Consider the following 15,453-nt stretch of genomic DNA (forward strand, 5'->3'; position numbering starts at 1 on the left):
TCCCTGCATGTTTGGTTTTGGGAGTTTGAGTAGTGTTTTTTAATGGAATTCAGATGCTTATGCTGATTTGTAAGGTACATGGAGCTATATGAATTTGTAAAATTTGGTAGTCTTACTGCCTCTGCTTGGAACTCTCTGCTTGGATAGGGTTAAAAAAGCACAAGTTGGAGATGTGTATACATAAGCACTGGTATTAATAATTACCTATGCCTCAGAGGCTGGTTGTAAATCAACATTTCTTCCTTTTATTCTAGAACAGCCATGCTCTGTGCTGTGTGATTGCTGCCTTCACATCTCAGGGTTGCTTGCCCATGATTCATTATTAGTGACTTTATATTGGCTTATTTGGGCATTGTTTGTAATGTAAGTTGTTTTATAAACAGTATTTTTTTATTATTACTATACATTAATGTTTCTATCAATCACAAATTCCTCAGTACGGGTAGATCACCTACGTAACTTAGCTACGAGAGCTCAAAAATTGCCTGTATTTCCAAATAATACTCTACTTCTATTAAAGGGTGGAAAAAAGCCTTTTCTAATGGCAAGTTTTATAAGAGAGCTGGCCTCTGCATAGCACTGCAGGTGCTAGAATGATTATTTAATTGCACATAGGCTGACCTGAAAAATTTCAGAAACTTCTGTTTTAATTAAGTATGAAATCTGTTTCATTGTGAACTAGTGAAACCATAACTTAATTAGAAAGAATTACAATGCTCTGGAGCTGAATGGGAATGGCACTTCCTTTGATCTTTGAGCATCTTGTCAACCACAATGACTAGTACCAGATGTTTCATAAAACAATACAAGAAACATATGCTTTTTTAATAAATATTTCTTTCTTGTGAATAATCAGACCTAATAGCCTGATTAAATATCCTTCTGTTAGGTTCAAACACAAAATCAACCATGGTTGAGATTTGTTTCTTGCAACAGAATTTTCTCTTACCTGCCTCACCCTCGCAGCAGCAGTTTGTTGTAGAAGTTACGGTTAACTTTGTTTCTTCTTACAAATACTTGCAGCAATACCCTTACTGCCTGCAGACTCGCTAGTACAAATCTGTGTTTAACCAGAAACTGGGACTGATTTTTTATTTTTTTTTTCTAATGATTAACTTAAATCTTTTAATTAGTTTTACTGATCATACTGCTTTTGGGAGCTGCAAGAATATTCTGCTAGTGACCACCAGATGGAGTTTCTAAAACAGTTTTGATAACCTAGTACCAGGATTAATTTCAAAATGATCTTTTAAACGTTTTGGAGATGAGTTAAGAAACAGTTGTGGAAATTCTACCAGCTTCAAGATAAAATTTAGCTTAAATTTGCTAATGTTGCTAAAATTAGACTTTTCAATTCATTTTGTAATTGGTAATTGTATTGGGTTTGCGTGGCAAAGTTTTGGTAGTGGGGGGGCTACAGGGGTGGCTTCTGTGAGAAGCTGCCAGAAGCTTCCCCCATGTCCAATGGAGCCAATGCCAGCTGGCTCCAAGAGGGATGCACTGCTGGCCAAGGCTGAGCCCATCAGCGGTGGTGGTGGTGCCTCTGGTATAACATATTTAAGAAGGGGGGAAAAACCACTGCGCAACTGCAGCCAGAGAGAGGAATGAGAATATGAGCGAGGAACAACTCTGCAGACACCAAGGTCAGTGAAGAAGGAGGGGGAGGAGGTGCTCCAGGTGCCAGAGCAGAGCTTCCCCTGCAGCCCCTGGTGCAGACCATGGTGAGGCAGGCTGTCCCCCTGCAGCCCATGGAGGTCCATGGTGGAGCAGATATCCACCTGCAGCCCATGGAGTACCCCATGCTGGAGCAGGTGGATGCCCAAAGGAGGCTGTGACCCCCTGGGAAGCCCACACTGGAGCAGGCTCCTGGCAGGACCTGTGGCCCCATGGAGAGAGGAGCCCATGCTGGAGCAGGTTTGCTGGCAGGACCTGTGACCCCACAGGGGACCCACGCTGGAGCAGTCTGTTCCTGAAGGACTGCACCCCGTGAAAGGGACCCATACTGGAGCAGTTTGTGAAGAACTGCAGCCTGTGGGAAAGACTCATGTTGGAGAACTTCATGGAGGACTGTCTCCCATGGGAGGGACCCGACGCTGGAGCAGGGGAAGAGCGTGAGGAGTCCTCCCCCTGAAGAGGAAGGAGCAGCAGAGACAACGTGTGATGAACTGACCACAACCCCCATTCCCCATCCCCCTGTGCCACTGGTGGGGAGGAGGGAGAGAATTCAGAGGTGAAATTGAGCCTGGGAAGAAGGGAGGGGTGGGGGGAAGGAAAACTTATGATTTAGTTTTTTATTTTCTCCTTACCCTACTCTGATTTGATTGGTAATAAATTAAACTAATTTCCCCAAGTCGAGTCTGTTTTGCCCATGACAGTAATTGGTGAATGGTCTCTCCCTGTCCTTATCTCAACCCACGAGCCTTTCATTATATTTTCTCTCCCCTGTCCAGTTGAGGAGGGGAGTGATAGAGCAGCTTTGGTGGGCACCTGGCGTCCAGCCAGGGTCAACCCACCACAGCATTGTGTAGAACTTCCTATCAATATCAGTGAGATTTGTGATAAAACCACTTTAATTTAGGAGATTAATTCTGTGTTTTTGAAGGTTGACTTTGTCCAGAGTTGAGTACTTTCTCTGCATTTTTGTAGCAGAATTACTCTTACTGTTGGGCAGTGTACTTGCAGGTACAGTTCCTGCAAGATGTCTCTAGTTGTAAATCTGTTTCTCTTTCTTTCCTTAGTAGTCCTCTCTCCAGGTCTCTGAGTTGGGAGTATTTATGCTGCTGCTTATTTATCTTTTCATATAATGCATCATCAAGTACTTTTAAACTAGATAAAATGGATTATCTTTCTGGTTATAAATTTTGTTTGTTTTAAAGAACTTTTAGTAGGAAGTTGGTTTTTTAAAATATATTTGTATATTTAATTCATAAATACTCTGATAAGAATCTGGTGTTTTTAAAAATCTGTTACTGTCATGATTTGTAATAATACAAGAATTCTGCCTGCTGTAGACTGTGAATAATTTTGACCATTCTTGTGAATGTAATTAAAAGTGCCAGTTCTTTAGAAGGAAGGAATATAAGGAAATCACATGGACTTCCAAGGTAAGGAAAGGACTTGGTGGGAAGAAAGTGGAATGCCAAAGTAGATAATAAATCCTCTTCTCTCCTGATAGAAAAAGAATGTATTCAGCATACATCAAAGTGTTTTGATACAAAATGGAAAGCTAAAGGAAATACAACAGAGGAAACGTTTCACACTTCAAATTTGTTGTCATGGCAGTCTGCATAGCTGGTTTTGTATGTTTAGATTGCTTTCACTTGGAGAAAATACTGCATGAGATAGTTAAGAAATACACAAGGTTTCGCTTACTAAGAAACTGCAAAAATTAGTCTTAGAGCATATGTTTCAGATTCATCAGTGCATTGAGCACTTTACAGCTGCAGAAACTTAGGCAAAAGTCAGTACTTCTCAAAGTCCTCAGCTAACAGCAGAACTGAGAGCAGCCCTTGGCCAGATTCTGCTTTTGTTTTCTCTCACCAGTCCTGTGCCGCTGCAGTAAAGCTCATGAGAAAGTCTCCAGCCTGAGCATTGTGCTGCTTTCATTTTTAATGAGCAATGATAAATGGGGTTTTAGCTATGTACTTATCCATAGCACAAAACCAATTTAATTGAACCTTAGTTTAAAAAAAAAAAAAAAAGTGTTACTTCTCTTTGAGTTTTCCAGTAGTGGTGTCATATTTTCTTGGCAACCTCAGGGCCTATTTTCCTATTACATGATAGTTAAATGTGTATTTCCTGCGACTGCTCCAAAATGTGGTTGATTTCAGTGAAATCTCTTTGTATTGACAGAAGAGGGCAGATTCTGATGCCATGTTGGCCTGGTTTGTACTAGTGTAAACCTATTGACTTGGTTGTACCTGATCAACTCTTTTTACTTGCATTTATGTAGAAGTTCACCCTTTGCAAACCTGTAGGCTTGTTAACTTGCTGCTTATTAACTAACTCTGTTCTCATTTAAGATCCTTCAAGTCTATGTTGTATAAAAGGGGTTTTACTAATCCCAATGAGAAACATAGCCTTTTTATGTATGATGGTTATATCTTAAAGCTCAGGAATGAAGCATCAGAAAATCTGTTTGTTTAGAGATGCTGGCTCTCCAATTAGAATAACAGAAAATGCTCTTTAAACCATTGTATGGAAGTAAGGGCATCTTGTCAGATACTAGGCTTTGACTAAATGATACAATATTGCAACTTCCATTTTAACAGTTGCCATTTTCATTTCTTTCTCACTGAGACTTAACACTCAGAAGTGCCTTGGACTAAGTTTTTTTCCCTTTAATTCACCAATAACCATTTTAAATAGAGTTTATTTTTACTTGCTGTCTTCCTACACTTTACAGAAAATTTAAAAGGAACAAATTAATAATTTTGAAAGTATAGCCAGGAAAATATTTTCATCTATGTGTGGCAATCTAACTGTTCCATGGTGAGCGATCTTTGGTTATATGCAGTGGTTACTGCAATAAATGTGTTATGAGGTACGTTACATTCTTAAAGCTAAATTTTGTTCGGGATGCCAAAGGTATGGGTTATTATATTATGTTGTTCTGGGAACCAAGAGAATTTCTGCAGGGAGCTGATTTCCGAGATCTCATTTGTGGCAGCACAAAGGAGAGGAAGCGACAAGGACATGGCTGATGTACGCATTAATCACCAGCATTGTATTTCTGTGGTGCAATGTTACTCTATCCTATTAGTTGCAGGATTCTTTATGCTGAAAAGAGTTGGGGTGTGTGTGCCTTTCTGCTTTCATTCCCAGCTAACTTCATGCTGATGAATAATGAGATTTTAATGATGTCAAAATTATGGCCTGGAAAATCTGATCACTTAACATGTCTGATTTGACATCCAAGTCATGCAATTTGTTATGTTTTGATTCAGTGAAGCAACGCAGGTTCAACCTTGTCTACAATAGTTTTTTATCAAGAAAGCAAAAAAAAAATCACACATTTTACTGACCAGATACACTTTAACACTTTTTATTGAAAATTTATTATGAGTCAATAGTTCCTTTGTGAGGCTTTGCAGAAAGTCCATTTCTATAGTATTTTGACATAATATTGAAGGCCACATCTCTTCATTTTAATAGAACCAGAAATTTTCTAGGGGTTGATCACTTTCTTTCATTAACTGAAATTATGTCTTCAGAGACCAACTCAATTTGATTCTCAAATGAAAACTTTTGAAACTAGGACCTCTACTGGGTTAGTCAACAAGGACCTGTCTTGTGCTAGCTATGTTAATAATTTAAGCTGAAGCAGAGAGCAACATTTTTGTTAGGTCATTGATTTCACTTAATTTGCAGTTCAGCAAGAGGGCTATAAGCCATAGATCAACTCAAATATTATATTTAATTTTGTGAGAAAATAACACGGTTAATAATGGCACTTAACTAGTGCTTACTTTCAGTATATACATACAGAAACATACAGTACACCTTACTGTTCAGAGGTTTACAATTTAAGAAATAATTTAATAAATTCTTTGCAAATTCTTTTTACATCAGTAGGCTGATTTTTATCTTGCACATATACAGTATTTTATTCATATTTATTTAAATGTGAAATAGAGAAGCTGCTATTTACAGTCATCAGAAACCTTCAGGGATGTGAAATGGAACGGCGCCATTCTTGAGAACTTTGTATATTAAAGATTTGTCCATGAAAGTTCTTCCATATTTATGATACCATGTATCTCCTTAAGTATTTTACTGCACTTGCTCAGCTACTGTTCTTTATATAAATATTGCAAAGTTCTCGCTTTTTGTGATACTGCTTTTTAAGAGATACCATGTGAGGGTGCTGCAGTTAAGTTCAGAATTTCCTTAAGGGAATAGCAGTCAGGCAGCTCCATGGCACAGTTTTCTTTGAGGCAACTAATACATCACATTAACTCTTAAAAAAAAGTTGAGTGGATATCAGTCTTGTTCATTAAATTATGAAAGTTGTTTGTCTATATGATTGCCATCATATTTAATATATCATCAGGGATACAGGCAAACATACTTAACCCTGCTGCAATAAAAAAAGATTAGGAGAAAAAATCAAACCCAAGATTTCAAGGGTAAATTATATAAAAACTTGGTTTTTCTCCATCTCTTAAATAGCAGCTTCCATTTACTACATTAATCCATTTGTAATGTCAAATCATTGAGTAAGATTTGGGTCATCATAAAGGAATCAGTCTAGTGAAGTAAATGTGAATGGTACCAAGTGTACAAGACCAAGCATAGGTGGAAACAGAGGAGCAAAATGAAAATTAAATAGAATAGCACATTCAGATAGAAAAGTGGAAAAGATGAGAGAAGAAGCTAAATACAGATGATAAAAGAGCCATGATCTGAAACTGGGAATTTAACATGGAGAGAAAGGAACAGAAATAAATGTAACTGTTAGAAACAGAAAGTAGATGTCTTAGGAGAGGGGGGAAATAGAAGTAAGGAAGCAATGTGAAAGTTAAAATTGCACTTAATGCCGCCTGTTCAGCCACACCATCCTGGCAGTGTCCCAGTCCTGGAAGCCTTTATTCACACCAGATAAGCCAGTTCCTCCCTGCTGGAATTTTTCCTGCATAATGGGACGGAATTTCTTTAACAGATTTTACATGAGAGATCTAATGTGGTGCATTAGGCAACCTAATTTTCCTCAGATGGGAAGAAGAGGAGCCTGTTTGCTTGGCAGTTGTAAGATTTCTTTTTTAAGCACTTCTGTGTGGAAGTGAGCTTGAATGCTCCAGATGTGTAGAAATTCATAGAAAACCTCTCAAGTTAAGGGGAAACCAACCAACCAACCAACCCAATGGTTTACCAAAGCAGCCAGTATCATGTCAGTATAGAGGCACTATAACTTAGTGTGTGAATCAGACACAATGATAAAGAAAGGCTTAAGTCCTTAACATGGGTTTCATCAACAGGCAAAACTATGAAGTAAATTGATGTAGTTACGCTGGATATTTTTCGGGTGGAGAAAACACCATAGAAATAGATGATTTACTGTGTAGGGTTTAAGGGTTAAAAAAAATTCAATAAAATATGAAAAGCTATTAAAAAAGTAAAGATTAATTCAGAGTCTTCCACCAGGATGTTGATAACTTAGAGATGCTTGTATACGAAGAAGACAAGCAAAGATGGCTATGAGACAAAATTACTTGAATAATGTTGAAGAGAAGGGAAAAGATCTGAAAAGGCTGTTCCTCACCTGTTTCCCTTGCAGAACTTAAGCATGTCTCTATGCTGACAAACTAGGACCAAGTATCAGATGAGATTGTGCTATAAGCAATGGAAACGGTTCAATTCTGGTTTTGATCCATGTTTTTTCTATACCAGAGGCTTGAAAAGCCACATTTTTTTGAATAAAGTCATGTGGAATTTGAGTTGTGTTGTGACAGATTAAGTAACAAAATGATTCTGCTATGTTGCAGGGCGAGTGACTAAGGTGTCTTGCTGCCCCAAAATCAGTGGGAGAATATCAGTTTAACTTCTACCCCTCCTCTGTCATGAATAATGCAACAACAGCATAGGAACAGGTAGTTCTTAGGTCAACGTTTTGTATTTTGCTGTTGTGGGTAACTGTTAATTTGCTTCTTGCAGCATGTTTGTGTTTCTTACGTATTTCATATACTCAGTAAAATTTGGCAATCTGGATTGGATTTCTTCATCCCCACTGTGAAATACAGAAACTGTACTTTTATTGTGTATTCCAGAATCACATTAGGAGGCGCTCCATTTCTAAGAGGTCTGCAAAAAGTTGATGCTGACTGGGATTCCTATATACTACTCCCATTTTGTATGTATTGAGGGATTTTGTATGGTTTCCAAACCTCCAGTGATGCCCTAGATTAAAGAGATTTTAATGTATTTGTTGCAAACATATCCCTTGAAAATGCAAAATGTTAATCATAAACATATTTATTTTTAAGATAATTACTCTTGTTACATGAACATATGCGGACCATAACACTTAGCCAGACATTCTTTACTAGTTAAATTTTGATTTAGCTTTGTAAACCACTGTGTCCTTCATTTTAATATGCAGAACAAACATCTCTCAGTTCCCTTAGAATTAGTTAATAAATATTTCTGAATTCTTGAAATGTTTTAGGATGCAAACAAAGCACTGGAAAAATAAAACACATTTTTGTTAATTGTTATATCTAGAAAAAAATCAATTTACTTTAAATGTTAAAACTTAGGTTAGTTTGTGCGACAAAATAATTTCTGAAAATGGTAAATTAGGCTTCTTCTAGAGGGGATTCAGTGATGGAGAAAGAAATTAAATAATTTAATTTATAATTAACATTTACTACTTGGACATGTATAATTGGATAATATGATCTTTAGTAAAGATCACCTATATCGTCTTCATTGAAAAATGCTATTTACTTCATCAAGGATAGCACTGTTACTTCTTTGTACAGAAAATAAGGTAATACCTTTTTCTATACAAGATACAAGGTGCTGTGTCTTCAGTCAAGGCTTCAATAAACTGCTTAGTGATTTCTTCAGACAGGAATATTAGAACGATGAAGACAGAGTTTATGCTTTGTAACCAATTCAGTGCACTGGAAGTATTAGATGTCACAGGTATCACAGCACATAGGCCAGAGTCTCACCAAGATTTCAGCAAACAATTAACTATTTGAAAATTAAGACTGTTTCATTTAACTGTAATGGAAAGCTCCTTCTAGCCTCTTGGTTGGGACTCTCACATTAATGACTCTGAGTGCCAACACAGCAATATCACGGTCCCAGTACTGGTACGCTAAGTACTGCAGTAACAGAGCACCAGAGGAGAGGGTTTTTTCATACCTATGTCATAACTTGCTGTACTGCTGTGCGTTCATGAGAGCACCCTTGATTCCCACAGTGTATCTTTTTCAGCAACCGTCGTAATTTGTTGGGAAAGTTTTTGTTAATATATCTGTAGAGCAGAGGCATTACAAAGCTGCTTGAGAAAGCCAAGAATTTTGATAAAATCTTGGTAAAATGTAATATTCTACTGTAATTTTCATCTGCAATTCTTCCTTGTGCATTAGTAAATGTGCTTACCAAGAGAATAACATAATAGGGTGTCCATAATGTGAACTGTGTACAGACTGTGGCAATCAAAAGCCTATGCACCGATGGATCTAATCGTCCAGTGTCTTGATCCAGTGGTGTAGCCTCTTTGCGTATTCGCAAGATTAATGTAAGTGCATACAGTACAGCGATAGCTGGTACAACGTACCCGATAAAGACCATAATGGCATCTGCTGCTTCTTTGTTCTGCATCTTGGAACATTCAATTATTTTAGTGGATACGTGATTGCAGACGTAGAACAGGAGAGACGAAAAACTTGTAAGCATGGCACCACCCCATATGAATCCACAAACATGTTTGGTGTTGTACACACTTGACATGTAAGTTCTAGGTAGAGCACGTTCAATGTAGTAGTCCAGGCTGAGTAATGTAGTAGAGTACATGGTAACTAAAGAGGAGACGTTGAATAAAATAAGTAAGGTAATATAAACTTCATTGTTAGAATTCCAGATGGCCCATTTTGTATTGGCAAGACCTAGAAGGTGCATTGGTGCCAGAGCGTTGATGATGAGACCAGCAATGGCAATGTTGACAAAGTAAACATCTGGCATAGTCATAGTAGCTTTGTTATAGAGATTAACTAGGACCAGCAAGCCATTGTAACAAAGGCCGATTGGGAAACATATAATGAGGTAGAGCAGGGAAAAGATGGAAAGCACAAGGTGGAAGTCATGGCAGAGATGCTGGTCCTCACTGTTCTCGGTACTGTTGTTTAAGGTTTCACAGCTCCACATAGTGATTTTAGCTTTTGTATCTTCTCCGCTGGTTACCAGCTTTTCTGTAGAGAGAGAAATAGTGAAAGTATTGTTGAAATACTATATTGTAAGTGAAATGCAATGTAGTATGAAGAAAACATTTTAAAGATAAGAGATTATACGCTTCACATAAGTGGGCAATTTAAGGTCAGTGACTGAAATGCCTTTTGATCTTGTTAGTCTAGAAGAAAGTAATCTGTGATTCAAAATTTCAGGAGACTAGTAAATGTTCTGAAGTTTTAATTTAAATGAAATTAGTAGCAAGTGAGTTAATACAGGACACAACAGAAGTAAATAATAAAATGTATAGCTTTAAAATAAGTAGTGATGTAATATACATGAAGATTAGTACAATGTTTTTTAAAATTATTAAACAGTACCTTTTATATAGCTAATAATATGTAAGGGTAGTTGCTGAAGAATTGAAAGATACATGCTGAAGCACAAATCTTAGCAATAAGATGGAGAAGAGAGTTCTCTAAGTTGTTAAATAAGCTTTCTCTTGAAAAGATAGTTTCTTAGGAGGCACGTCCAAGGCAGTATGGTGGATGTATACTGAATCACTGATAAAATCGACAAAGACTAGAGGGAACTGGGAAATGAGGTGAAGAGGGTTTTTTTTATAGGTCAGTTCATATTCAGACTTCCAACCTATAACCATTTAGTTCTGAAAAAACAATGGACCTCTGTAGTCTAGGGAACCTAATATCAGGGCAGCCTGGCTTTCCAAAAAGGCAAGAATTAGCTATCATTTCCTCTCAGAATAGCTTGAATTCTTTAAAAAGTATGCTAGTATCAGTAACTGTTGTCCAGCTATCTTTGCTTTATTGTCAGTAAAGAGATAACACTTTAACCGAAATCAGTGAACTTCAAAGAAATCATGAAAAGTCTCTTTCCAAAATGCAGAAATAAGTAACCTCTAAAGTACAACTGAAAACATTCACAGCCTTAAAATCATGGTTATTATTCCTGCCAGCCCACTTCTGGGACAGTGTAGAACTTATGCAGCAGGTGACTTCCCATGTCACGTGTACTCTGATACTGTCAGATACTCAGCGTTGTTTTGCGTTCTTCCCATTTAGCACATATAGGAAAGTATAAGTACACGTCCCTGCATTCTTTCCAGAGACAGAACAAGATTTAATCAAATCCACAATAAACATTGTGCAATTAAAATGAATGTTACTAGACAACATGCTATACTCCATGAACCATATGGCTAAATTATACAGTATGGGTTTTGTAAGCATACAGATACGTGGTTGCATCTCTAGTGCTAATCTTTTGACACTTCAGCCATAGTACAGACTTTGTTCCAGAATCATGTCAACTTCCATTTTTTACTTCCCATTGCAGTTTTGTGTGCATTTTTTTCTAAATACCATAGCCCATGCCAGATATCGGGCTAAAAAACCAGTAATTTTAGCTGGGCAAACAAGTTTTTATTCCACTGTCATATGTTGGGTTTCCTCAGATAAGGAGCTTCTGTGGCAGTAGCACAAGATGCAGTTCTGTTGTTTTCAAAGCTTTCTTTCACCTTTGTGGAAAAACTTACTTTTTGGTTTGTTTTCTCAAATCAGTTCTTTAGCTGTAGTATTGCATATGAGTAGAAAGTATGATACCTTTATGTTGTCTTTCAATCCTCATAGTATTTTTGAGCACTGAAAACAATCCAGTTTATTTTCAGGAAGCATCTGTTGTTTTAAGTTTTTAAGCCAGTTTTGGGGGATTTTTTTTTTTTTTTTTTAATGAAAAGCTGTTTTGCAAATTTGAAGGCAACCAAAAGTATATCTCATTGAACTGTTATAACTTGATTCAAACAAAGCAGCAGACTGGAACTAGATATTGCAAATATATGCATTACAGTGAGTGCAAGGGTGACTAAGCACAGGCATGGATACAATCACGTAATTCCATTATGTAGGTTTATCCTTAAGCATGTAGCTTTGATTACTCCAGACCGAATTACATCAGGCACAGAATACTTACCTGTATATTGTCTCAGAAGATCAACAGTCTTTGCTACCACGCTTTATGTTTTATAGAGCAGGGGGATGCCTAGTTTCACAGGTGTTTTTAGTAATTACCCCTTTTTTCTTTACATCCTCTAAACGCAGTTAGATAACACAATTCTATTTTAATGACAGAAACGGTAAGCAATTCATTGTGTTAAAAAATAATCTTACGAAATTACAAAACTTACCTCTGAAATAAGCAAAATTAAAATCCAAGATAAAAATATTTTCTGAAGAAATTTTTTTGATTACTTCTAAATTACCAGATGAGGTATGTTTGCCGCTAACGTAGAAATCACCCATTTTAATTGTCACTTACCTGTGAAGGCACTGAACCTGTTTGCTGTGCTGTACAGGCCCGGCTCACCATTTCTTACCCAGCCACGTCTTTTGTCATTTTAAAGGCAGTTTTGTCTTCACAGACCATGTCTGGGTATGTCCTTACGATGCTTCGGATGCAGCAGTTTTACTTGATCAATCTAAACTAACCCCTTCTCCAGTAAAAAGTAGTTTTGCAGTCCAGGTTGACTCTGTTGCATAAGTGAATGCTGCAGTCCTCTTGTTTACTGTGGGCTGACTCAGCCTTCCCTAATGCTTCCCCTGGTCTTGTCTGCTTTTATACTTTTATCACATTGAAAATTAAAATCAGAACTTAAAACGTAGAAAGAAAGAGTGTCCTGCCAGCCGCCACTCGCTCTCCAGCCTGCCTTTCCCACGGCCCCAACCTCAGCAGCGTTGCTGTAAAGCCTCTTACCTTTAATTCACATTTTACATTCCTCCGCGCTGCCGGATCCGCACACGTTTGATAAGCAGCATTTCCGAGGAAGGAAGCAGGCTGCAAAGCCCTGTCTTGTTTCTCTTTGACAACATGGTGATCGCCTCTCGCCAGCGCCCGGGCAGCGTGCTACTCTGCGTGCCTGCCTGCGCTGCACTTGTTTTTCATCTATAAGTTACTCACAAGTTTCTGCTTGGCTTGGCAGGCGGCAGGCCCCTCCCTTTCCCTGTTTACAGCCAGTTTCAAGAAGTGAGAGGCTGTGCTCGGAGGGGAGCGAGCTGTTGGATCCAGCTCAGTTTAGTCTCTGGGTTTCAGATTTACTACTTAAAATATATGGGCTGCTGGAGCATGCAGGTTTGTTATGGTATTGTCATCTGTGCTGGGGTTCTCCAGAGACATTGGAGAGGCTGTTCCATTCCCTGCGAGTGCAATCAACAGCTCTCGTTCAAGAGCCTGGGTTTTATTTTTAACCTGGGATGAGAATATGTAGCTTTGAGGTTTCATTTTTATAGGCCATACATCCTAAACAATCAGTATTTAAAAATCACTGTATTACAAAGCGCACAGGTGCTTGTGCTGCTTGCAAAGGTGAGCTAGCTTGTAGTACAAGCTAGGAAGAAAAGTTTCTGAGCATTTACTTTGAATTTGGAGATTGTTTTGGTGTTGTGAAAAGGCATTACGACATGAACCTTGTTTTGTGATGGTATTATGGATTCCATTGTTTCCTTTTTTGAAAAGTTGAAAAATGATTGTTCTCAGAGTATTTGCGTGTCACTTGCAATTAATGGATGTGAGTGTATATATTCTCTACACCTTTTCTTGAAGGAGTGTTTGAACTGTAGGTTGATAATTTATCCCGTACTGAATTTTGTACTGTGGTTGTTCTGTTTTTTATATGGAAACTCCTCAGACTAATGAACTGAAGTTATTATCATCAAAGTATGTTTTTAACTGATATAGTCAACCAAAACCAAGAGCTGCCTTACTTTTTTGAAATAATTTGGCTTATATTTAGAGATTCTGAGGCTTTATTCCATAGCAAATAAACATCAATGAAAAATCCCTTAATTAAAAATTAAGCAGGTGTTTATGGAATAAATACCAGAGAAACACTAAAAATGGTTACTTACGTTGGGTTGAGTTATTCTATCTGACTGCAGTTTGGCTTTTTTAGGCAAGGTCTGTGCTTCTTGGTTTGTATTTAACAATTCATTATGAATATTGTAAAACCACTGCAACTCCCAAATGGCAGAAAATTCCTACGCTCCTGTTTGATACATAGTCCACGGATAGAATTGCGTATGTGCTAGGGATAACTGTGTTACAAACTGTGCCATCAAGTCTTTTGCTGCCTCAAAACTTTAGCGGGACTTTAATCATCATAAGTTCACGGGGGAAACAGCAAAAATAGGAAAGGTGTTACTGTAGAAGTACTTTTAGAGTTCTGATACTTGGCTGAAAGCCAATTTCTTTACATGTCATAAAAACTGAATGTGGTTTTATTTAGATAAAAATTTGCATGAAGTACTTAAGGAAAACTTCTCGCAACACTGCACAAAAAGTTAAGAGCACTTGGTGGCAAAGGTTATTTTAGAAAAGATGCATAAAATAATCTTCAATTAATGAGAAAAAAAAATGAAGTGCTGCTTAGTTGTATTACAGAGCCCATAGCTGCAGTCAGGGTTTTTTCAGACATTTTCATTCATAATGCAGCACTAAGTTGCAGAGCAGGTTGGTCAGCAGTTTCAAGCATGACCATTCTACACTCTGATTGTTTTATTCGACTTAAAAAACCCCAAACCTTTATCCAGCTGTAGCACTATCTCTTGCTCTGCAGATTTTTTTGTTTAGACAATAAATGATTTGTCTACTTGCTCTGTTATCGTCTACATGTGAAATAACTCTTATCTAGATTAGCTAACCTCTGAATATGTGTTTTCACAAGCTGTAATATCATTATAAACCATACATAGCTAATAAAGCTGTTGCCAAGAAGGTAAATCTCTAAACAGTCCTAAGACTCCTCCCTTCATCAGGTCTTCTAGAGTTCCACAGGATCTCTTAATTTCTACAGAGACTGAAACCCGAGCGTACAGCATCAGGGAAGGCTGAGTGCTATGTAGAGCTCTGCTGGATGCACAGGTTTGCTTCAGATCAAGACTGAGAAAAGAGAAAAGCTTGGCCAGAAGTGTTAAATATATGCATAAAGCATGACTCAGTAGATTGTCAGCTACTCATCAGTTTGTAAGGTGCTTTTTGAAAGTGACATGCTAATCGTTATTTATGGATTAATTCTTAAAAATTTAAATAATGGATGATTGGTATTTCTGGAAAATAGCATACCTGCAGTTAGTTGTACCTTGAGGGGAACGCACTCTGAACTCTCAAGTGCGAGAGAATGATGTGTCACACTGCTGTTACCTTGCAGTCTGGGTAACATGACTTTTTTTTTAGGCTTACTAGCTTATAGACATGCCATAGGGATTAATAGAGGACTTGTTGGCTGGATATACAGAAACTTAAAACTAGATTGCCCAGGTTAGATGTGAGGGGAAAAAAATGCAGCAGTGCAGGCAAGTAGCTTTCAGAATATACTTTCCTTATGCAGTTGCTGAGTTGCTGCTGTTTATAATATAATGATACAGCTCAGATAAAATGCTTTTAACATTAGTGGAGAAGAAAATCCTGCTTGATACTGGGTGCGGGGCTGAAAAACAGGCCCCTTCCAACCCTATCATTTATGTCTTTGTGGTGCAATCATTGACC

General features: G+C 37.7%; 2 protein-coding genes across 3 annotated transcripts in view; one reads left to right on the forward strand and one right to left on the reverse strand.

The window, feature by feature from the left end:
* CHLSN (cholesin) overlaps positions 1-15,453 on the forward strand; it is a 135,333-nt gene that overhangs the window by 39,581 nt on the left and 80,299 nt on the right. The gene's annotated exons all lie outside the window — the stretch shown is intronic.
* On the reverse strand, positions 7,951-12,868 carry GPR146 (G protein-coupled receptor 146). Its single transcript, XM_075515245.1, has 2 exons — positions 12,667-12,868; positions 7,951-9,920 (listed from the first exon to the last, which is right to left on the reverse strand). The coding sequence occupies exon 2, from the start codon at positions 9,874-9,876 to the stop codon at positions 8,872-8,874; it is 1,005 nt and encodes a 334-aa protein (XP_075371360.1). The 5' UTR covers positions 9,877-9,920; positions 12,667-12,868; the 3' UTR covers positions 7,951-8,871.

This window comes from Mycteria americana, chromosome 12 (genome assembly GCF_035582795.1).
Source record: "Mycteria americana isolate JAX WOST 10 ecotype Jacksonville Zoo and Gardens chromosome 12, USCA_MyAme_1.0, whole genome shotgun sequence".
NCBI classification, from domain to species: Eukaryota; Metazoa; Chordata; class Aves; order Ciconiiformes; family Ciconiidae; genus Mycteria; species Mycteria americana.